Source organism: Culicoides brevitarsis, chromosome 1 (assembly GCF_036172545.1).
Source record: "Culicoides brevitarsis isolate CSIRO-B50_1 chromosome 1, AGI_CSIRO_Cbre_v1, whole genome shotgun sequence".
Lineage (NCBI taxonomy): Eukaryota > Metazoa > Arthropoda > Insecta > Diptera > Ceratopogonidae > Culicoides > Culicoides brevitarsis.
This window is the reverse complement of record NC_087085.1, coordinates 40092514-40116812: the sequence shown is the minus strand read 5'-3', so window position 1 is coordinate 40116812 and position 24299 is coordinate 40092514. Positions and strand designations below refer to the sequence as shown.

At 27.0% G+C, this 24299-nt stretch overlaps 1 protein-coding gene across 4 annotated transcripts in view; it reads right to left on the bottom strand.

Moving 5' to 3' along the window:
• The window catches only part of LOC134828156 (uncharacterized), a 74769-nt gene that overhangs the window by 2634 nt on the left and 47836 nt on the right, over positions 1–24299 (bottom strand). For 2 of the 4 annotated variants that reach the window (XM_063841143.1, XM_063841146.1), the window contains 10 exons: positions 8922–9091; positions 6011–8042; positions 3423–3662; positions 2348–2504; positions 1844–2279; positions 1629–1783; positions 1425–1569; positions 1031–1175; positions 718–970; positions 534–663 (listed from right to left, as the gene is read on the bottom strand). In XM_063841143.1, the coding sequence (XP_063697213.1) occupies positions 534–663; positions 718–970; positions 1031–1175; positions 1425–1569; positions 1629–1783; positions 1844–2279; positions 2348–2504; positions 3423–3662; positions 6011–8042; positions 8922–9091 (3863 nt within the window). Of the gene's footprint in view, positions 1–533; positions 664–717; positions 971–1030; positions 1176–1424; positions 1570–1628; positions 1784–1843; positions 2280–2347; positions 2505–3422; positions 3663–6010; positions 8043–8921; positions 9092–11430; positions 11491–24299 lie in introns of those variants that run through there. The other 2 variants (XM_063841145.1, XM_063841144.1) reach the window with 2 other exon arrangements.

Below are 24299 nucleotides of genomic sequence, written 5' to 3'. Positions count from 1 at the left end.
TTTATCCTGTGAAAATTTTTAAATTTTATTTTTTTTTAAATTTATTTTTCGCTCTCATTCATTCATTCAGACACAAATCGCTCATTTTTGGAAAAGAAAGAGCTAAAAAAAATTTTATTATTTTTTTTTTCGAAAAATTATGAAAAAAAGTTGAAAAAAAATTTTTTTTTTAAATTAATTTTTTTTAAAGAGGATGAAAAAGTTTTTTTTTTGTAAAGAAACTAGCCACCAAATCCCGATTTTTACTGAATTTACTCCTAAATTCGTTGAATGATGGTTGAAGGCAGAAATAGAGCACACTCAAGACTTTGTTCGTTGACTTCAACCTAAATTTCACGAAATTTAAAATTATTTTAACAAAAAAAAAAAAATTATCCTACAACCCAAAACTAATCAAAAAACGATAAAAATGTGTTAAAAATGTCTGTCTCTGATAAAGTTAGTGCAATATGTCTGCCTCCAATAATTTTCTTGTTCAAAGCATGCATGATAAAAAATGAAAATGATTTTTTTTTAGGAAAAAATCAACTCACCTCATGCCATGATGAACGCCTGCTCCAATAGAAGGCTTGCGATAAAGCTCAAAAGCTGATCCGCGTTGCTCGCGACTTCCAGCGAGATCTAATGCGCGTCGATCTGACGGATGATGGGCAGGAACGGGAGCTAAAAAAACATTTTTAACACAAAAATCAACATTTTCAGGGAAAAAAAACTTACGAACTCCATGTCCTCGTGGCATTGCAGCATAATTTTGACCGTAATTTCCGTTATAACCGTTCGTCATGGGAGGTTCTCTGCTTCCATAAATCGGTTGTTGACCATTCGTGCCATATCCGTTGCCCATATGTGTGACATATTGTCCGTATTGCATCTGATTTCCGTTTTGCGGTGGCATTCCTTGTTGCCCATAATGATGATGGGACGATGGCGGGTAATAAAATCCATTCGGGGAACGAGGAGAAATTGGTTCCTATGAGAAAAAATTTAAAAATTAATTTTTTTTCGATGAATTTTTGAATTTAAAACTTACTCCTTGAACTGGAGGACGATAATTCTTCGGTTTTGGAGGCGGTACAGGCTTAAATGGCGCTCCATTCGTTTGCGGAGGTCCCATTTGATGCGCAGGCTTTGGCGATGACTTGCTATAATCGGCTTGGGATACAGAATTGTTACGACTACGGGAGAGGAAGAGAGAAAAAAATCGAAAAATTGGTTAAGGAAACTACACTAAAGTGTCGTAACGGATGTAATTGGCGTACACACAGGGAGGTTTGTGCAAAATACGGAAGACATTGTGATTGGGGCAATGTCTAACGGGCGGAACATTCGAGACAAAAAGCGGTTTTCGCACATATCTACCCAAAAATCGTTCGAAAAATCGATTTAATCGAAAAAATTTACAAAAATCCATCAAATTTTCTTACCTGTATTTGCCGTAGTCAACTTTCGAATCGATCATTTGCTTACGAGGACCATCCAAACCGAGATTTGTGGGTCTTTGTGGAATGTTCATGTTCATTGGGCGATCATTTGAGTTACGTGGCGTCAATGGTTCGTGTGATCCAATGCCTAAAAATATTTTTTAAAAAAAAATTTTTTTTTCTTACAGAAATTGTCGAAAAACTTACTTCGAGAACTGATATCGCCATTATATCCGCTTCTATCGTGCATGGAATTACGATTTCCGATCATATCTTGATGCAAATGACTGTTTCGCGGTGAACCCATGACATCACTCGTGCGATATTCCTGATTTTGGTTCGGAGTTAATGGAGGGCGCCCACTATTTGTAAGAAATTTCAATGAAAAATGTGAAAAAAATTATTTTCTTTTAAAAACTTACTTTGTATTCGGTACAGATTTGAGATCATCCGGCGCATTAGGTCCCAATCTCATCGCTGTTTGCGGCGTCATTTGCGACGTGTTGTACGAATCGTAGCTCGAGACGCTATCATACGAGCTATTTCCCATTTTTGTGGCTTTGCTGCGATCCAACGAAGAATTTGTGCCGTTTCCATTGCGTTTGTCTGTCGATCCAAGCAGTTGCGTTCGTGTCGCGTAATCGTCACTCATCATGGGATTCGACGCAGATGGGTCTCCGTGATCCATGGATTTTGATCCGAAGAGACGTTCGTGCGCCGAACGACCCAAACTGTTGGTGTTGCCGTGCAACGAGGAGGAATTTCGGGATGGCAACGACGAACCGGGCGTACTTGGAAGAACACTTTGACCTCCGGGTGGCTTTGAACCGCGATCTATGCGAGGAGGCAAATCAGGAACTAGAAAAATTGTCACACGCATGAGCTACAACTACAACTACGGAAGATCGGAAAAAGGGGATAGTTACCTGCTCCATAGAGACCTTGACTGCCGTTTTGACTGAGCATCGTGGAGTTTTGGATGCGAGATGATCCCAAGTCGTCTGTGCTGCCATTTTGGTTGAAACCGTATTTCGTTTCGACATTCAGGCGACGTTGATGGGCAGTTGCGTGTTCATAAGGATTCTAAAAATTAAAAATTTTATTAAAAAATTTTCGTTTTTAATTTTTTTTTTTATTAAAAAAAGAAACAATTTTATTTTTTTAATTTAAAAATTTTCAATTTTAATTTTTTTTTTTTTAAAAAGTTCACATAAAAAATAATAAAAAATTATTGGCTTAATTTAAGTTTACGAATAAATCAAAAGATATTAAATTTTAAGCTTTTTAACCAAATTTGGAAAAAAAATAATTTTTAGGAAATTTTATTTAATTTTAAATAATTTAATTTAATTTTAATCAATTTACCTTTTTAAAAAATAAAAATAATTAAATAAAAAAAATAAATTAATAATATTAAAAAAAATAAATAATAAAAAAAATAAATAATAATCCAAATAATTATAATTACAAAATAAATTATTAAATTTAAATTGATATTAAATAATTTTTTTTTTCAAATTTAACATAAGTTTATGTAGAATGGTAGAATTAAAATAAATTGATTTTTTAAAATATAAAATTAAAATAATTTATTTAAATTAATTAATTATTTATTCAATGATTTAAAATTAATATTTAAAATAATTAAAATAAATTTGAATTAATTAAATTTAATTTAATTTTTTTTTTCTTTATTTATAATTATTATTATTATTTTATTTTATTAATTTTTTGTTATTTTAATTTTATTTTTAAAGTTAATTAATTTTACTTTTACTTCAACTTATGTTAAACTTCAAAAAAAAAAAATAATAATAATTTAATTAAATTTAAATTTAAAATTTTATAATTATTTCATATTATTTTTTTTAATTATTTTTTTATTTTATTTTTTTTTTAATTTAATTTAATTTTTTGACCTTTATTAAATTAATTTTAATTCAAGCTGAAGTCAAAATTAAATTTTAGAACCTTGAAAAAATAATTTTTTAAATCACTTACCGTGTAGGGCGGCGGCATTAATCCCATTCCTTCACCTAATTCCCGATCCCTATCCAAGTTATCCTGATTAGTTGCGATGGATGGATCTGAGCTTGCTTTCACCAATGCCGGTAAGTTGCCTAATGAGAGTGAACTCGATGGCCCGGGCCCGATTTCGAGATCGCTTTCGGGCGATGATGCGTATGAGAGACGCGACGTATTCATGGGGAAAAGGAAGTCGTCGGACAAGGATTCGACAGGCTGGAGGTGTTTTTTTTTTGTTAGAAACGAAACGTGATTTTCGTGTCATGTCGATGATGAAAATGATGAGATGACGTGATGATTAATGAGGTGTTAAAAGTGATTGAAAACATATTAAGAGTCGGGTTTGGATGAAGCAAAGGACATGAAAATAAATAAAAAAAAAAGAAAACACACATTTGTTAATCAGTTGATTCTTTTGTCGATCGTTATTTAAAAAAAAAATAAAGAACAAAAACAAATATTAATTAGACAAACAAAAAGTTAGAAAAAATGTATTAAATGTTAATGTAAGGCTTCCATTATATTTACTATTTACAACTACAAACTACGACTACGATAAGTACATTTAACAAAAAGGCACGATTCATTCAAAGCAAGTTCTTATTTTTTTTTAATTTTTATCACGAGCCTGAGTGTTTCTTGACGAAGCAAGATAAGCAGGTAAAGGTTTTTAACGAAACACGAGAGAATTAGACGATAGATGGCGCTTTATATAAAATTTCTAATTCTCGTTTTTTGAAAATTTTAAAGAATCGTCATCAAAAGTCATCTTTTTTGGCAAAGAAAAGAAGACTTTTGAACTTTTTTCAAGTGCAAGATGTTTCAAAAATACGATTTTAATATTTTTTTTCAAATTTCTCTTATTTCCTTAATTTGTAACAATTTGAAGTTTAAATTTGACAAAAAACAGATAAATTTGAAATTTTTAACCTTTTACGTTTACAATATTCATAATAATTTTTCATTTCAATTTCTTTAACTTTTAAAATTTTTAATTAAAATTTTTTTTATAATTTTTTTAAATTTTTTATATAGAAAAATATGACAGGTGTCAAATTTTAAATATGAAATTAATATTTTTTGAATTTTTTTAACTTAAAAATGTAAAAAAATTAATGCAATTTTGCAAATATTTTAAATAAATTTAATTTTTTGACAGCTGTCAAAATTTTTATTTAATTTAATTTTTGACAGCTGTCAAAATTTTTATTTAATTTAATTTTTTGACAGCTGTCAAAATTTTTATTTAATTTAATGAGAAATTATTTTATAAAAAAAAAATAATTTTTTAAAATTTTTTTGACAGCTGTCAAAATTTTCGTTGAAATAATTTTTTTAGGCTTTATAAGTAATTTTTATTTTAAAAAAATCTTAAAGTGTCAAAAAAATTTAAATTTTTTAAAATTTGTAAAATTTTTAAAAATTATAAAAATTATTTTTTAATTTTTTTAGAATGTAAAATTGACAGTTGTCAAATTTTTTGTAAAAATTTACTTTTTTTAATTTTTGAGGAATATTTGCTTCCCAAAAAACCTCAATTGTGAAAAAAATTGAAATTTCATCAAATTTTCTGATTTTTGTCAAATTTTTAATTCTTAAAAAAATTTTTTTTTGAAACATCTTGCTCCAAAACTACTTCTACTAAAGGAACAAAAAGCTGATATGCATGCTAAATTTTACAAACTCTCTACTAAACTCTACTTTTAATATCTAAATTGCGATTCGTTGTCATTATTCGCCCCATTATTATTCGTATCAAAATCAAACTCATTGATGTCATTTCTGCTCGGCTCGTACCGACTCGTGGGAAAATACTTCAAATTCTTATTTGGATCCGGCACATCGCCAATCCGCAATGTCGCGAGATCATTATAATAATACGGCGATCGTCTCGCTTCGCTTTGATTTTGCTGCTGCGTGAAATTCGGATTCAAATAAGAATTTTTCGGAGGCGTCGGCGGAATTACGGGAGTTTGTCTGCCAAAAGTTCGCAACTGCACGACACTGTTATAGTCGTAAAGTTGGGGCAGCGAATCGGAAAAGTGATTAATTAGAGGTCGACGTGCCTGCTTAATTGGCACTATTTGATATGTTGTTTGTGGCGGCGGCAATGAGTAGCGGAGTGAACGTGATGGTGAACGGAAATTGCCAGTGTTATTTATGTTAAAAGCGTTTGTGGGGGAATAAAGGGGATTGCAGCACGGTAAGAGGCAGGGCGGTTGTTGCGGCGGGGAATATTGTGTGTAATTATAGGGCAAATATGTGTCTAATGTGAAGTCAAATCGCTAAATTTACAACAAATTTACAACAAAAAATACGTTTTTACGGTGAGAAAGGAGAAAAAGAAAGAAAGAAAAGTTGTTAGAATGAAATTTACGGTTTCCTTAGCCGGGTGTGTGGTTCTATTTTTTGATTAAAAAGGACTTTTATCGCGACACAACATCTACGATTAATATTTTTTTAATTTTTTTTATTAGTTCAACATCGACCCGCACCGAGTTATCATTAAAAAGTCTAAAACTCGAACCTACACCAATAAAAATTTTAAATTTTTCGATAATTACCTTCGTTTCTGACATCCAAACCGCACCGCTTTGCTGTTGTTCGATCATCTCCCGTACTTTGCGGTACCATTGATCGCCTTCGCTCAGCATTATCGTCGTGCTAAAGACATGCGACCAAACTTTTTCCAACTTCTGACACTGTTCCAGGAGCTTTTTCGAGCTTTTATGCGCGGATTTCGGGATGCCTTGTCGCAATTGCTTAATCACGTGCTTATTATCCGCCTTCAGGAATATCACAATGGGGTAAAATTGAGCATAATTGAGACGATCGACGGCATTTGGCGTGATATCGAGCAACGCATGCTTCCCTCGGTCCATTATATCACGAATATTTGACAAACGAACGATGCCACATTTGCTGCCTTTGTCATCGTCTTGCAACGGAGCTGTAAATTTATCCGGAAATTCTTTCATGAGACGTTCACGAGCGACATCTGACGTTGGGCCAAAGAGACAAACCGGGCGAACGAATCCCGGATGGCGTAAAACGACTCTCTCATAGGCGGGGAACTTTGAAATACTGTCGGAAAAGACGACGTCGTCCCAATTTTCGCGCGATAACGATTTCGAACGTCTGTGATTCGTACGACGACGTCTAAAGAACCCAACACGCGACTGGGAATCGTTGATTTCTTTCTTCGTGGCGTTAAATTGGGCTGTTGCCAGTTCCTCGGCACGTGCTTTGTTCGGAATTACGCCGCGTTGCGTTTCCGTATGCCCTCTGCCGACTTTTATGACTTGCCAGGCACCAACGACGCCATTGTACAAAGTGTCAACGACTCGAAAAACGTCACCTGCTTTGAAGGGAGTCTCGCCTTTTGATGGGGTATCGTAATGGAAGTGCGTTTTAATGTGAAATGAGTCGCCGCGTTGCGTGGCAATTACATTGTCGTACTCTTCCTTGCTATATTGCACAATCAGGTCGATGCGATCTTGCAAACTGAGCAAAAACAAGACAGCTTCTTCGCGTGTGACGCCATTCATGTCCATATCGTTGACTTTGAGGATCTTATCGCCCGGCACGAGACCTTGAACTGACGCAGGACTCCCTTGTTGCACTGCAGTAACGAAAATTCCGACTTCATTGCCGCCCGTTAAACGAATTCCCACGGAGCCTTCTTTCTGGAAAGTGATGTAACGCGGTTCAGAAGGCTTATTTCGCAGACTTTGATCGTCGTCGTACAACTGGCGACGTGAACTGTAGTAGTCTTCTTGTTGCGTTCGGGGCGGCGGAGGACGAGGAAGTTCTTGATCAATTCCGCTTCGTGATCGAGAATGGCTAATTCCGCCGGGAGGAGTTGCTGGTCGATCTAATTGTTGTAAAGAAATGTCAGTTAAGGGGTTTCTCGAACGTCCTCGAGGCGTTAAATTACTTTTGTCGTCGCCTGAATTGTTGCCCGGTGTTCTTGTCGGCGGTTGAACGTATAAATTTTGCGCCGAATACGAAGCGCCGCCCGACAAATAATTATCATCGATATTGCTGCAGTTGGAAACTTGCGCCGTGTGACTATAAGCGGGGCTTTGCATGCCCGAATTGTTCGTGGGAACTGTCGTTGTTCCATCTCCGCGCATCACAGATATCGTTAGGCGATCTTTGCAGCTGTCAATTATTTTTTTCGCTTCTTTGATGCTCAGCGAATCGTTGCAGTTTGTGTTATGGATGCGTGTGATGATGTCTCCTTCATTCAACGTGTATCCATTTGCTGCAAGTTGCTCCTTTGTTTTCGACGAGATTTCTTTGACATAGAGTTTGCATCCGAGCACGATGCCGAAATCCTCTTTTTTGCTGCCTTTTGTGATAACTACTTTGTTTTGGGGTTGAGATCCGTTGTTGCTGTTGAGACCAGCAGAACTGAGACTGTGGGAGTGTTGGTGCGAAGGCGAAAGCATCGCGCCATTTAAGCCTTGCGGGATGCGACGTTTTACGACGAGAGTTACGGTATTGCCGCTGTCACGTAATACTTGAACTGCTGTCGCGTATTCGACATTTTCGAGACTGATGCCGTTGACGGTGATGATTCGATCGTTTACTCTGAAAAAAATTTAAAGGTATTTTATTAGAAATTAATTTTTAATTAAATTTAATTTAAATTATTAATTAAATTTGATTAGTTTAAAATTAATAAAAAAAATAAAATTAATTAAATTTAAATTAAAAAAATATTTTTTTTATTTTTTTTTAAATTTTTTAATAAATTTTTACTTAATTAATATTCAATTTTAAAATTTGATTATTTTTTTAAATTTAAAAAAAAATTAATTATTTTAAAAAAAATAATTTTAATTCAATTTAATTAAAATTAATTTTAAAAATTAATTAATTAATTATTTTTCATTGAATTTAAATTTTTATAAATATTAATTTATTGAAATTAAATATTTTTGAATTAAAACTCATTAATTAATTATTAAAAATATTATTTAAACAATTAATTTTTAAATAATTTTTATTTTTAATTAATTTAATTTTTAATTAAATTGAATTTTCACTTATATTTTGAAATTTTAAAATAGAAATTAAATTTTGAATAAAAATTAATAAAAATTTGTAAATTTTATGAAAATTAATTGTTTATAATTACAATTATTTAATAAGTTTTTATTTAAAATTATTTGGTTAAGTAATTAAAAATTTAATTTAATTAAATTAAAATAAATAAAAAATAATTGAAAATTAAATAAAATATTTTTTTTTTCATTTTAAAAATGTAATAAAAATAATTTTTTTAATCATTTAAATTTTATAATCAGCACAAAAAAATTTTCTAAAATTTTTTTTAATAAATTAATTTTTAAAGTTAATTATTTAATAATTAATTATTTATTTTATTTAATATTTTTTTTAAAATAAAATAATTAAATTCAATTTAATTAAAAATCGTATAAAATATATTAAATAAAAAAAACTTACTGTAATTTATCTTCCGCAGGCCCCGAAGCCAATACATCACTAACTGCAATACTTGGATCGCCATTAGCAAAGTGCGGATTGTCTTTTCCGCCTGAAACGGCAATTCCAAATCCAAATCCTGGCACGCGCGATAACGTTACTGTTTGATAATCCCATGCTGATCTATCGTTCTGCAAAGACAAAAACAATGAAAAAAATTAATCAAAGTCAAATAAAAAACGAAATTCGCAACAACTTTAATGAAGGTGTAAAAATTAGCTAAAAAATCGCGTGGGTCTGGATTAAATTCATGCGTGCTCGAATTATTTTTCAATTATTTAACGATTAAAGTATTATGAAAGAATTTTAAAGACACTCTCAATTATTAGCTTCGCCTCGCCCACAGACACCTTGCTTGCATCAAAATCGTCAATCGATCATTCATTGTTCAAGAAAAAAAAAACACAAAAAGATGACAACAATGTAATAATTTGACTTGAGAGGAGTGCCGAACATTCTTTAATTTTTTTTTGTGCAGCCAACAACGCATTTTAATACAGCCTCAATTGACGGAGAGGGAGAAAGAGATGTGTAACAGTTTCAATGACGATGATAATGGATTACTAATAAGGTAAGAAGAAAACGGAGATGAAATCATCGGAATGTCGCATTTTTGTTTGTTTATCAACTTTTTAATTCGCAGTTATGACGAGATTCAAGTGTTTGCGGAGATAAGTGAGTCAAAAAATGTCGAGTGAAGTGCTTGTTTAGCATTAATTGGCATAAATATTCGGATTGGAATTCCTACTGACGATGAAATTGAAGGTAATTTCGCTAAAAAAATTACTTCAATGGTCTAAAAATAATTTTTTTTATATTTTTAGGTAACTTTTTTGACCTATTTAACTCATATTGGAAAGAATTTCATACTAAATTGGATCAAAAATTATTGTTAAAAGTAGTTTTTTAACATTTAACGGCTTAAAAATGAATTTAAATGGTTTAAAACTTACGATTTTTCTCATTTAAGAAGCTTTTAGACATCAATTAATTAATTTTTTCTCATTTTAGGGCCTTTTTGAGGATCAGAAGACTTCAAAAGTGAAAATATTTGAACAAAAGTTGCTCGAATTGAAGCTCAAAGATCATTTTTGGACTTATTGAAGATATTTTTATAAATATTTTGGCTCTTAAAGTCCTCCATGAGGCATCAAAGAATCGAATATTCTTCAAAATATCGATTTTTGTACTAAAAATTGAAGTTCAAAGCTTATTTTAGTGCCTAAAATTGACTTCAAACGAAGGTAAGAAGCTCTAAAAGCATCAAAATAATCTTTAATTAAATTTTTTCTCATTTTAGATCCCTTTTATGACTCGAGAATCATCAAAAAAATCAATTTTCGACCCAATTAGAACACAAAATTTGTCATAATTGCCTCAAATGACTTCACTTCAACCTTTCTTGCACTCAAACACCTTCACGATGACTCAGTCCCTTAAATTTATTGCCATCGCCGTGCAATAAATTACGCAGATTAGAACCGCGATAAAGACAGCAACTAATGAAAGACATTCCGCATCAAAAATCATCATCATCAGGAGAGCATTCAAGCCCACGCGATCCATTTCACGCAATTCCCTTTGCAGAAAGTGCCATAAATTACTTTTTTTACAATCGATAACGTCGCACTTTACTCCAAACTTGTGATTTCCTTCACTTTTACGATTTTTTTTCGAGTATTTTTCTGTAAACTCAAGTATTTGTCAAATCAAGTGCTGTTCAAATCATAAATATTCATAAAAAAAATCATAAATTTACATCGAAAAAAATTTTCGACTTGAATATTCAAGCACTCAACTCAAAATTTTGGTTAAAATATCCGCGCTTTGGTCAAATTGAGTTAAAATGACGCAGGAAATCTCGAAAAAAATTAAATTTATTCTCTTATCTGGTGTAAATTAGTAAAAAAATATCTCTTCAGTCTATTAATTTCCCATATAAATTTTTTTTTTTCGTTTTAGTGTTCACTGAGCTTTTTTGTTGTTTGAAGAAGAAGACACGGAGCGAGTTGGAGAGTGAGAACAATAAAATCACTGCGGTCGGTCCTCGTTTTTGAATGAAATCACGAATGAATGCATTCCAACTCGTACAATCTAGGATGGATTGCTTTTTTTATTTCCTTAGATCTTCTTTTTTTCTCATTCTTTGTCGTGTAAACATACGTGGGGCACTTCAACACACATGTTTCACAGCCGAGAATGAGAAAAATTATTTCATCATTCATTGTTTTCAATTTTTTTTTTGTTTTTTTTTATGTAAATTCGAAGTAAATGTAAGTTTTATGTTCTTTTTCTCACTATTTCTCACTTTTAATTCATTTTAGAACGGCAAGAACTCATTTTTACGAGAGAGAGTCGAGATAAGGAACACACAAACACATGTTAACAACATCGACAACCGGAAGCGCGGCACTTATTTACCAATCCTGCATGTTATTTGGTGTCATTTCACGAGAAATTGTTTACGTACCAGCACATTATTCGGCAAAAAGTCATAAATCTTCATTGTTCTTCGGTATTTTTCAACACTTTCGTGTTGTTAGCGGTTCTTAGATCATCATTAACGAGCAAGAACCTGTTTGTAGCCTTGAATTTTGCCTTTAAAAAATTAACCGCATTCTTATAGCACTTTTTTTTGGTTGTTTTTTGTTTGTTATTTAATTCCGATAAATTTCGATGTCTAATTTTTTCTTAGAATTTATTTGTCATTTTATTTTTTTTATTCATAAAATGTTGTTTTTACCACTAAAACAATGAAACTTTTATAAATATTACAGAAAAAAAAGTTTTTTTTTATTTATTTGTCGTTGTAAGAAAAAAAAAATGAAATAAATTCAACCGACAACCGACCCGGCATCCAGTCAGCTCGGTACTAAAGTATATTTTTGTTGTTTCGTGAGAGACGTTCGTCGTGTATGGAGAGTAGACAAACATTTCTTTATTATGTACGACGTCGAGACACGACGTTTTGCATTTCATTCTCGGTTTAAGTTGGAATAGAATGGGCCCATAGACATGTGATTAATGTGTAGTGTATGAAAAATTCCTTTTTTTCTGTTTTTTTTGTTCTACAATTGCGTTAGTATTACGACATTAGAGTTCATTTCGGCAGACGCACGTGAAGAAAGAAAAAAGAAAGACAATAAAAGGAGAAATCCATAGACAACGAAAAATGTTGGGACAAAAAAATTGTCTGTGATTACGTTATTGATGACAAGAGTTGAGGCAATTGCTGTTCAATTTTTTTTTATTTCTTGTTTTTTTTATCGACTTTAAATGAAAAATCGTCACATTTCGAATCTTGTAGTATTTTGTAAAAAAAAAAATAAAATTAATGAGGAGTGTTGTAACTATTTCAGGGAATCAAGTGTCTCATGAGAGACATTTTACGTTAATTTTAGTGAAAATAGTTTTTTACGGCAGTTTAATGTGTTTTTTAGAACAAAGTTACATCAGGCATACGCATAAATAATTATAAAAGTTACGTCTAGAATGCAGGTTTGCGCTAAAAATAACTCGCGAATGGAGACTATGGCGTGTCGTGTGCATTAACTTTGTCAAATAAAGTCATATATAATTTTATGGAAGGCGTTTCTAACAAAAATTTGATGGATTTGGGGGATTTTAGACGTTTAAGGGTCTGTTTGAGAAGTTTTTTTAAGAAATTTTTTTAAAAATTAATTAATTAATTTAAAAAAATTATTTTTTTTTTTTTTAAATTTTTTTCAAAAAAAAAATTAGAATATTCATAAAATTTTTTGTTGACAAGAAAAAAAATTAATATTTAATTTAATATAATTAATAATTCAAAATAATTTTTAATTTAATTCAATATTTAATTAAATATTTTTTTTTAATAATTAATTAATTTTTAATTTAATAAAAATAAAAATGTTCCTAAAAAATATTTAATGAAGAAAATTTTGATTAAAAATATAATTTGAAAAATTATTAAATTTTATTTTTTTTAAGTTGGTTGAAAGTAAAAAATATTTGTAAATTTTTAATTTTTTTACTTTTAATGATTTTTATAAAATTTATTTTTTTTAAATTTATAATTTATTTTTTTTTATAAAATTTATTTTTTTTAAATATTTTTTAAAATTTTTTTTTTATTCTTAATTAAAAAATTAAAAATAATTTTAAAAAAAATAAAAAAATTACATGTCATTTTATGAATCAATTATTGAAAAAAAAATTAAAATGATTAAATATTAAATTAAATTATTATTTTTAAATTTTAATTAAATGAAATTAAATTTTATTTTTTTTTTCTTAAAAAAAATGATTTTTTAATGAATTTTCAAATTTTTTTTAGAACAAAAAAAATAATTAATTTTTTTAAATGTCAAAAAAATTTCTCCAAAACGCGCTTTTATCCATTAATTCTATTTCAACACGCGAAAAAAAAATATAATTTTTTCATTACTTACACTTTTATTCTCCAATGCAAACCGCATAAGAGTATAAAATTGTTTATAAACAGATGATAAGTATGTGGGCGACACTCTTATACAGCAATCGATCATACGAAAAGTGACGTGGCTGTGGCGCACTCTTTAACCAGATAAAATTAATGACAAAACTCGACACACGAATAATAATAAAAATTAAATAATCATAAATTATGTCGTCATCTCAAACATTTTCAAACACCTTGAGTAAATTTATTCATTAAACTGGAGCACTTTTCATTAAAAAAAATGTCATTCATCATGTTTTCGATATTTACTCAAAAAAAAAAAACTTAAATTCGCTCAGAAAAAAAAGTTTTATAAATAAAAACAGATCTGGATCTGGCAATGAGGAAGTCGTTTGTAACAGATGACGATGAAGATGAAGAGAGTTCTTTCATTAAAAATTCTACTTTTTTTTATATTTTTAGCAAAAAAGGCGATTTAAGCGATTTCATGAAAGATAAGACTGCAAAATTATAATGGAGACACTTTATGCCTCGAGGTAATTCATGCGCTATGGTCATTTGAACTCTTTCAATGCGTTCAATGGACAAGAATTTTCAGGCAGTTCATGGTTCAAGTGTTTGATTTGAAAACATTCCATCATTATTTTGCTTTTTTAAAGAATTCCACAGAAAAATTCCTTCGATACATAATAAAAAATGAAAAAAAAAATTATATGGGATGGGATTCAAATGAAAAAAAAAATGAACTTTACTGAAAATTATAGACATCGATGCTTCATTTTTTTTTGTTCTTATTGGACTTCCATTCATTGATCAGGACGAACGAATTCTTTTATTGTGTTCGTTTTTTTTTTATTTTTTTTTTTTTATTCTTTTTCAACATCTTCTTGAACAGTACGAGGCACGTACGATACATGAAATAATTTGGAAGATTTTTTTTTTGGCTTTAAAACAGGTTTTATTCAATTCATGAGATCAAGTCATGTGCAATGGAATCTAATATAAGACTGTTTGTCTGAGAATTTTTTTTTATTTTTTTCCCCTAAAAATATGCAATGAACTTTATTCTTCGTTTATAGAAGAAAAAAAAATGTGAAGATTAAAATTCCATCGATTATTATAATAATTGATCTCAATTGTAAATAATTCCATTAAATTACTCTCTTTGTTTGTTTTTTTTTTTCATTTTTTCCCATTTAACGCAATTTTCACAAGAAAACGTTCGTAAATGACATTTTTGCGAATAAATAAGGTTAATTAACTTTCAACAACAATTTATTGAGATATTAAGATGAAATAGAATTTTAATATCATTTATCAGTTTTCGTCATCGTTGTTGCATTGTTGTAAAAATAACAACACGTATCATAGGAAAAAAGTTACAAGACAAGCGAAACAAGTTAACATAACAAGACGGAGAAGAGAAATAAGAATGTAGGTGAAGTAATTGTGGTAATAATAATATTAATGTTGTTTAATATTAATCTCTTTGAGGAATTTACATACGAAAAAAAAATTGTTTCTTTATTTCTTTCTCTTCTAAAAAGTAAACATAAGCAGGTCGTCATGACATTGTAGATGACAAGCTATTTATTTACGTGTGTCTGTTAATGGATTGAACAAGTAGGTTTTACGAGGTGTTTCGACATTATTGACACAAATATTGAAGCGTATTTGATGAATGTGGTGAGCGAGATTTGAATGGCATTTTGATGAGAATTAATGGAAAAGTACCAAAAAAATTATTTGAAAATTTTTGAGGCGTGATTTACAGGAGAAAATATAATTTATTATTTAAAATTTTCTTTTTTTTTGTTAAAAATTGTTTTTATTTTTATAAAAGAAGAATAAAAAAGTGCAAAAAAATTAAATTAAAAAATTTCAACTGATTAATTTATTTTTTAAATTTTTTTTCCATTTAATTTTTAATTTTTTAATCAATAAATTGGTTAATTAAAATTAATTATTTTTTTTTGTTCACAATTATTTAAGTTAATTTTTATTTGTTAAGAATTTTTATTTTAAAACACTTAAAGGATGCTGAAAAATAAATTATTTGAATAATTTTTCAAAATTTTCATACAGAAATTATTTTTAGCAGTTTTTTATTTTTAAATTGAGTATTTCAAATTTTTATTAGATTTTTGTAATTTAAATAAAAAATATTTATATTTCGAAATTAAAAATAAAATTAATTTAAATTTAATAAAAATAAAAAATAAATTTAATTTAATTTTATTTTTAATTAATTAAATATTTTCATCTTCAGACTTGAATCAATTTTAATTAAACAAATATCAATTTAAAAAAAATAAAAATTAAATAGAAAACAATTAAATTAAAATAAAACATATTAATTATTTGAAAATTATTTAATTTGAAATATTAATGAAAATAATAATTATTCAAAATTAAAATATATTTTTTAAAATAAAAATAATTTTCAGATTTTTTTAAAAAATTATTATAAATATTTTTCGATTAATTTAATTAAAAATTAAAATTTAATTAAAGTTTTTATTTTGAATATTTTTATTTAAATATTTTATTTTTTTTATTTTTAATAAAATAAATTTAAAATCAAATGAATTTATTTATTAAATTAATAAATATTTATTTTTTATTATTTTTTTTTAATTTAAAAATTTTAATTTTAATTATGAAAGGGACATTAATATTTTATTTTTAAAAAATAAATAATTTTTTTTACATTAAAAAATTTTCAATGTCAAAAATTATCACAAAAACATCAACTTGTTAATCCCTTAAAAAATTTAATTTAAAAAAAAAATTAAATCTGAGTGACATTTTGAAACTTCTTCATTCTTCTTCAAATTTTTTTTTTCTGCTAAATAAACAAACAAAAGACGAAGCGATTAAATCTTGAGCTCAAATAAATAAATTCCACACGAGACAACTTCTTTTCATTTTAATTCGAAATACGTGTAAAAATCCAAAGTATGTTCATTGTGTGTCATAATCATGCAATGTTGTCCATAATTTTCAACCAACAACAAACATGTCTTGTTGACTACATTTTCACCGCAATAATTTAATAATAATAATAATAAAAAAGTTATTTATTGATTGTGTGACCACCTTTTTAACCTTTCTCTCGTTTTTTTCTTCTTTTTCATCGAAAACCTCTTCTTCTCCGACTTAATTGACCTTTTTCTTGTTCGAGCCTCAGAAGTGACAAATAACGATGCGAAAAATGATAAATGACCGAATATCGATTGCAACTTTATTTATTGATTGAACGAAAAAAAAAACGTAAAAAGGTCTCGCACACACTCGAGAGTCGTCTCGCTCGTAACTGGTTGTGGCTTTAATTTATGTCTGTTTAATGTTGCTTGTTCAGCTGTCTTGTATGTTTGTAAAAAAATGAAATTCATGCGAGATTTCATGAGACGAATGGATTAAAAAAAAATAAAATATTTAAATATTCAATTAATTTTTATTATTTTGTCGAAAAAAAATTGTTGGATTGGCTTTGGGTGTGTTTGAGAGACTTTTTCTGCGGTGAGAAAAAAATCGACAGAAAATTTAGTCCAACAAAAACAAATTAAAAACATGAATATTTAACTAAGTAACTTGTCTGGCTAAATTAATAAATTAATTATGAATGTCTGGCGTCGTCGTCATTAAAATTTTAGTGCAAAGTCTGATAACTGCATCGAAAGTGAATAAAAAAATGGAAAGGAAGGTAAAAATTTCACCGGAAATGCGATTGATAAGACTCGAAAAATATTTGTGAACATGACAAACAGATTAAAAACTCGTAAATTTTTTTTTTCGTTCGTCAAGTTTGCTCGTCACTCGATGGTTATTTACATAAAATTAATCTTTTGCGTGACGCGGTAATTACCTGCCATACGTGCCATCAAAAGACAAGACATGGTGAAATGTAACAAAATTAATCCTTGATGACTTCTTGTGTTTTTTTTTTTGTTGAAGAGCGGATGTGCAAAAGACAACAAAAAAAAATTAAATGAGCAGAACAAAATGACGAAATTTTTGTTTTTTGAAGAATAAATTAGCAGTTTATGACTTTCGGTTGAAATAAATGTGCCAAAAATGGACTTGTTAGTGATGAATGTCACTTGAATAACGCTTGATGGAACATTTAAAAGGAAATTGGGAGGTTGACAAGTGACAGATTATGATCTGTTATTGAGTTGAGGGACGTTAAATGGGCATTAAATTAAAGAAAAATTGAAGTTTTTGGCGGTTTTTTGACGATAAATGGTCAAAATATCAAGAATTTTTAATAAAATAAATAAAAAATAAATATTTGAAAAAAAAAAATATAAAAAAAATTCTTAAAAATATAAAAAAAAATTACAAAAGAAAAACAAATAAAATAATTTCAAATTAATTTAAAAATTTAATTAAAATAAATAATTAATTATTTAAAAATTGATTTTTTAATTTTTTTTAAATCAAATTTTCGTATTTTTTAAACATTTCAATTTGAGATTTTTTTATTAAAAAAAAACAAAACTTAATAATATTATTTATTTTAATATCAAAAAAATAAGTATTTTAATTTTTGTTCGTAATTTTTTTTTTATTTATTTTTTTTAATTTGAAAAAAAAAAATTTTAATTTATAGAATTTTTAAATCATTTTTTATCGAGATTCTTTTTTAATAAAAAATTAAATTTGAAATGTTGAACATTTTTAACAATATTAAATTTTATTTTTGCCATTAAATAATAATATTACAAAAATTTAATTTATTAAAATTAATTTAATTTTATATTAAATAATTTTTTGATGAATTAAAAAAATATATAAAAATTTATAACTAAATTTTTTACAAAAAAAAAAAAATATATATATATAATTAGTTGAAGTTTTGATTCAAAAAATAATTTAATAAATATTTATCAATTTATTTTAATTAAATAAATTAATTAATAAATATTAAATAAAAAAATAAATTAAATTAAATTTTTAATGAATTTTTTTATAATAAAAAATTTAAAAAAAAAATTAAAACTCAAAAAAAAATTTTTTTTAATCTTTAATATTTTTTTTTTTTTCAAAGAACAAAAATGATAAAATCCACGAGATTAAAAAAAAACAAATGACTTAAATGCCAACTCCCATAAACAAAAGAATCTTTCCAAGAATCTTACAATCTCGGACCCTCATTCAAGTTCTTCCCCATTTTTTATTATGATTTTTTTTTTATAAAATAATTATATCAATGAACTCGTGTGAAAATTTCCATTTATAGACAAACAAACGTACCTCATCATCATCATTATAATTTTATTCATGTAATTTTCTACTCATTTTTTTACATTTACACGCCCATATTACAAAACGTAACAAGAATCCGTTGACAAGAAAGGTGCTAGCGAGAAAGAACAGAAAAAAATCGCTGCGTGACATGATTCATTTTTATTATGTTTCAATCAGATATTTTTTAAAAACCAACTTGACTGAAAAAACAACGGTATCGAACGCGGGGAAATGAGTCAGCAACGCAACAGTAGCTTTTTTATTTTATCTCCTAACAAGCCGTTTTTCCTTTAAAAGGTGCTTTCAAAAGTGCATGGCATGACTAATGTTACGGAAAATGAAACAATAGGTCGCCTTTTACTTTACGACGTTTTCGTTTCTCGATAAATAACTTGATAAATTGCAAACATTTATCACCTCCCTCCGTTCCCTTCGATCATTGTAACGCAACCAGCAACTGCAATAATCTTTCAAAATCAATCGGTTTTAATTGTAAGTTGTGCATTTGAGAGGCAGCGCATATTGCAACAAAAAAAAATGTTTTTTTTTTCAAACCATGGAGAATAAAGTACGCGGTGCAACATTACAACAAACCACATATTTGCTCAATTCAATAAGACAACTCGACTCTCGGTTGTTGTTGTTGTAATTTCATATGCGAGTTGGTTCTATTGCAGTTTTTGCAGTTGTACGGTGCAAAAAATAAAAAGTGACATTCCACTGTTTTTAAAGTTATGTTTGGTATTTATTTTACAATAAACTGGTTAGGTTGGTCCCGTCATCATCATCATTGTCGACGTAGTAAGCAACGTTTGTCGATTTAATCGTCGTCGTCATAGTTGTCGTGTTAGAGAAAAGTTTTCTTTTTATCTTGGCGATTAAAATGTTTTGTGTGAAAAAAAATTTTTTTTTTTTGCTAAAAAATCGTAAAATTTGAAATTATCACGAGTTGATAAATAATGAAAATTAAAAGTAATTTTAAAAAATTTTATTATTTTTGGAAATTTTTTTTAAATGATTTTTTTTAATTAATTAAGATTTTAAATAAAAATTATAAAATAAAAATAAAAATAAAATTTTATTATTTATAATTATTTTATTCAATTATTATTTAATATAATTTTTCATTTTAATTTATTTATTTTATTTATTTATTTTTTTTTATTTATTTTATTTTTATTTATTTATTATTTTTTATTTTAAATAATTTAAATTGCAAGTAAAAATTAAAAAAAATTAAATTACATTGAAGAATAAATTTTCATTAAATATTTAATTTTTTTTTAAATTATAAATTAATTAATTATTTTATAAGTAATATTTAAATATTTTGAAAGAAAAATATTTTTTATTAATTTTTATTTATTTATTTTATTAATTTAATTTTTTTTATATTTTTTGAATAAAAAATTAATTTATTTATAAATTTGTACCTACATAAAAAAATAAAAAAAAAAAATTGTTTGTGATTATTTAAAATTTAAAAAAAAATTCAAATAAAAAATTTTTGTAATAATTTAAATTTTCTAAAAATTCTTTTTACCCATAAAAATCAAAGAAAAATTATTTTTAAACCTAATTTTAGAATAAAAAAATTAATTAAAAATTTTATTAAATAATTAATTAAATAATATTTATTAAAAATATTATTCTTGTCGAAAATTTAATTCTATAACTTAAATTAGCTTCGTAAATTAACGAAAATGCACAAAAATTATTTTTAAAATTCTCACAACTCAATTTAAGTACCAAAAAAATGTCAGAAAAATCAATCACTCACTTCAAAAAGACCCAAAAATTGAATAATTTCTCACTTGTAGAACAAACAAAAACAATTTTTTTTTACCTGTGTCGACGTATCCATGTGATAATGATTATTGGGCAACTGAGACCCATTCGATAAATTAAGTGAATCCATGTTATTTTTAAATATTTCTTTTTATTTTGTCATTTAATTAATTATTATTTTAAGGCACTTTCAATCAATCTACAAATCGAAAGATTTCAACTTGTAATTTTTTATTCGACGACGAACCTCGTTTTAATTATTTATATTTTTTTTATTTTAATTCATGCAAATTGATAATTTTATTAATAACTGCATTCACTTTTTTTCTCTCATATTTGACACTTTTGAATTTATAATTTTTTTTTATGTGCGGGGTGATTTGAGCGCGGAATGTAAATAAATAAATAAATTTGTTTATTGATAACTTTTGCTACGAGACACGTTGTAATTTTTTTTATATTCTTTCTTGATTGTGGTAGAACCTTGAAATTTTATTTCATTCTACATTCTTCATTTTGCTTGGTGTTTGCTTTGAGCGCACACATTCATGATTCTATTTGCACAGGTATGGAGAATTTTTTTCGTTACACTCCTTTTATTTGCAATTTTTGTATTTTTTATTTAAATTTTTTTATTGCAATTTTTTTTTAATAATTTTTTTTTTCAGTAAAAAATGGCACTTTTTTTTTATTTATTTACAATAAAAAAATATTATTTACAATTTTTAAAAGCAATGTGAGTTTTTTTTAGTGTGCCGTGATTTAGCTTGCTTCACTTTACGAATCTCAGACGAAACTAAAATGGACGCCAACGAAACAACTTCAACGTCTTTGCACATAAACTGCGAGTGTGTAAGTTACTCGAATATATGTTTCGAGAGTCATTTCAGTTGTTCATGCATGTGCCTCACATATTCCTCGCACATAAATGTCTTTGTGTTGAAGTCATTTTTGGTTTTTCGGTGTATTGGTGAACGAAGAAAGGAATGCGGAGTAGCGGCAGGTAGACAAAAACAAAAAAAAAAAGATTTTTTTAAGGATTCACACAGGTGAAAAGTTCCTTGGAATTTTGATCTTTTTTAATCCGACAAAGTCCTTGTTACTTGATATCCGGACGATTCCTAAATGAAAATTTTTTTTGAAAAAATATGAGAAACCAGTTGACGACGTCGTTGATTGTCGTACACAACATAACGCTCCTCGCAGTCGGAGATGGAAAAAAAATGTTTTTGATTGGGATCCGAGATTTTATTTATTTATTTTTTTTTTTTATTGAATTTTAGTTTATTTTTTTTTTTTTTGATTTATTATTTTACAAAAATAATTATTCAAAAATTCAGAAATTAATTAAAAATATTTTTTAAAAAATCATTTTTATTTAATTTATTTTTTTTTAAATAAATTATTTGAAAAAAATATTCAAATTATTTAATATTAAAATTTTTGAGTTTTATTAAGTTATATTTTTTTTAATTTTATAAATATTTTTTTAAATTGTTAAAAAAATTTTTTTAAAAAAATTAAATAAAAAAAAAAATAATTATTAATTAAAAAAAAAAAAATGGTTCAATTTATTTTTTTAATTAATTAAATAAAAATAATTAATTTTATTTTAGTTAGAAAAAATAAAATAAATTTAAAAAAATAATTTTATTTTATTTTATTTATTTTATTTTTTAAAAATTTTAATTAAATTAATTTGGTTAATTTTTTAAAAAATAATTAATTTAAAAATTTAATTTATTTTTTTAATTTAAAAAAAAATTAAAATTATTATTTTTCATTTTTTTTTAAATTTAAAAAAAAATTGATTTTTTTTCTTGAATAAAGGACGAAGAATGCGAGATGAAACAAATCTCACATCTCTGACCAGCATACAAAAGGCAACATACATCTCACTCTCTCGTTCACTCATACCTGTGCCTTTGCTCGAAACCTGTTGTTAAACGTTAATAAAAAGAATCGACAAAAAAAAGGTTTGAAGAGAAAAAAAACGGCAAGCATTTAAAAACCTTCGTACAAACACTCGCAGCACGTATATTCAAATGAAGTCGATTTAAATAATAAAATAAATAAGTAATCAAGAGTTTTTAAACGTTCTTTGCGTTTTGTGCTTGCTTTACTTCATACACACTTCACAGAAAAAAATACACTAAAAAATATTGAAATGTGATGCCGTAACCGTTCGTTGAATGAATAAAATGAATGAAATCGTTTACTTATCTTGAAAAACGAACAAAAAAAAATTGTTTGAACAATACCTAATAGAATTATTATTAGAGAGTTTTGTTTATGTTTGAAATTTGATAACATTTTGTCTCGCATTTCAGCTAGATTTCAGTCGAATTGACTGACGTGCATGAAGAAAAGTCATAAAAAAAAATCGTGCGAGAAAGAGACAAAAAGGAATAAAAAAAACGCAACGTTTTATATTTTTATTGATATTCAAAACTGGATTGCCACAATGCATTTAATTGTCTGTAGATCTTGTGCAAAAAAAAGAATAAAAATAATAGAAGAAACGCACTGTAGTTAAAGAGTTTTAAAACCGCGACATCGATAAAAAAAAAATGCACACACAAAAAAAAATTGTTGGTTAGAAATCAGTTTACCATAAAAAAAATATCAAAAGATAATGAATAGTTTTACTTTTCTTTCCTTTTGTCTCGATGTTTACTGAATTAAATCATATTTAATAACCATATTAGTTACATTGGAAACGTTAGATAGCAAAGTAGTGAAAGAGAAATTGAAACTGATAGGCTCGAGGGTTTGCAACAATGCATTAAAAAGGCATACGGAGATCGATTTTTGATATGAAAAGTAATTTTTTTTCATTCTAAGCGTGAAAGATCTTTTTTGAAGATCATTCCAGCCCTGAAAACATTTTTTGAAGTAATTGAAAGATAATTCCAACCCTAAAAATATTTTTAGAAATAATTGAAAGATCATTCCAACCCTAAAAATATTTTTAGAAATAATTGAAAGATCATTCCAACCCTAAAAATATTTTTTGAAGTAATTGAAAGTTCATTCCAACCCTAAAAATATTTTTTAAAGTAATTGAAAGATCATTCCAACCCTGAAAATATTTTTTGAAGTAATTGAAAGATAATTCCAACCCTGAAAATATTTTTATTGAAGTAATTGAAAGATCATTCCAACCCTAAAAATATTTTTTGAAGTAATTGAAAGATCATTCCAACCCTGAAAATATTTTTTAAATTAATTGAAAGATCATTCCAACCCTAAAAATATTTTTTGAAGTAATTGAAAGTTCATTCTAACCCTGAAAATATTTTTTTAAATTAGTTGAAAGATCATTCCAACCCTAAAAATATTTTTTTTAAATAATTGAAAGATCATTCCAACCCTGCAAATATTTTTTAGAATTAATTAAAAGATCATTCCAACCCTGAAAATATGTTTTGAAGCAATTGAAAGATCATTCCAACCCTGAAAGTATCTTTTAAATTAGTTGAAAGATCATTCCAACCCTGAAAATATTTTTAGAATTAATTAAAAGATCATTCCAACCCTAAAAATATGTTTTGAAGCAATTGAAAGATCATTCCAACCCTGAAAATATTTTTTTAAATTAGTTGAAAGATCATTCCAACCCTAAAAATATTTTTTGAAGTAATTGAAAGATCATTCCAACCCTGCAAATATTTTTTAGAATTAATTAAAAGATCATTCCAACCCTGAAAATATGTTTTGAAGCAATTGAAAGATCATTCCAACCCTGAAAGTATCTTTTAAATTAGTTGAAAGATCATTCCAACCCTGAAAATATTTTTAGAATTAATTAAAAGATCATTCCAACCCTAAAAATATTTTTTGAAGCAATTGAAATATTTTTTTGAAGCAATTAG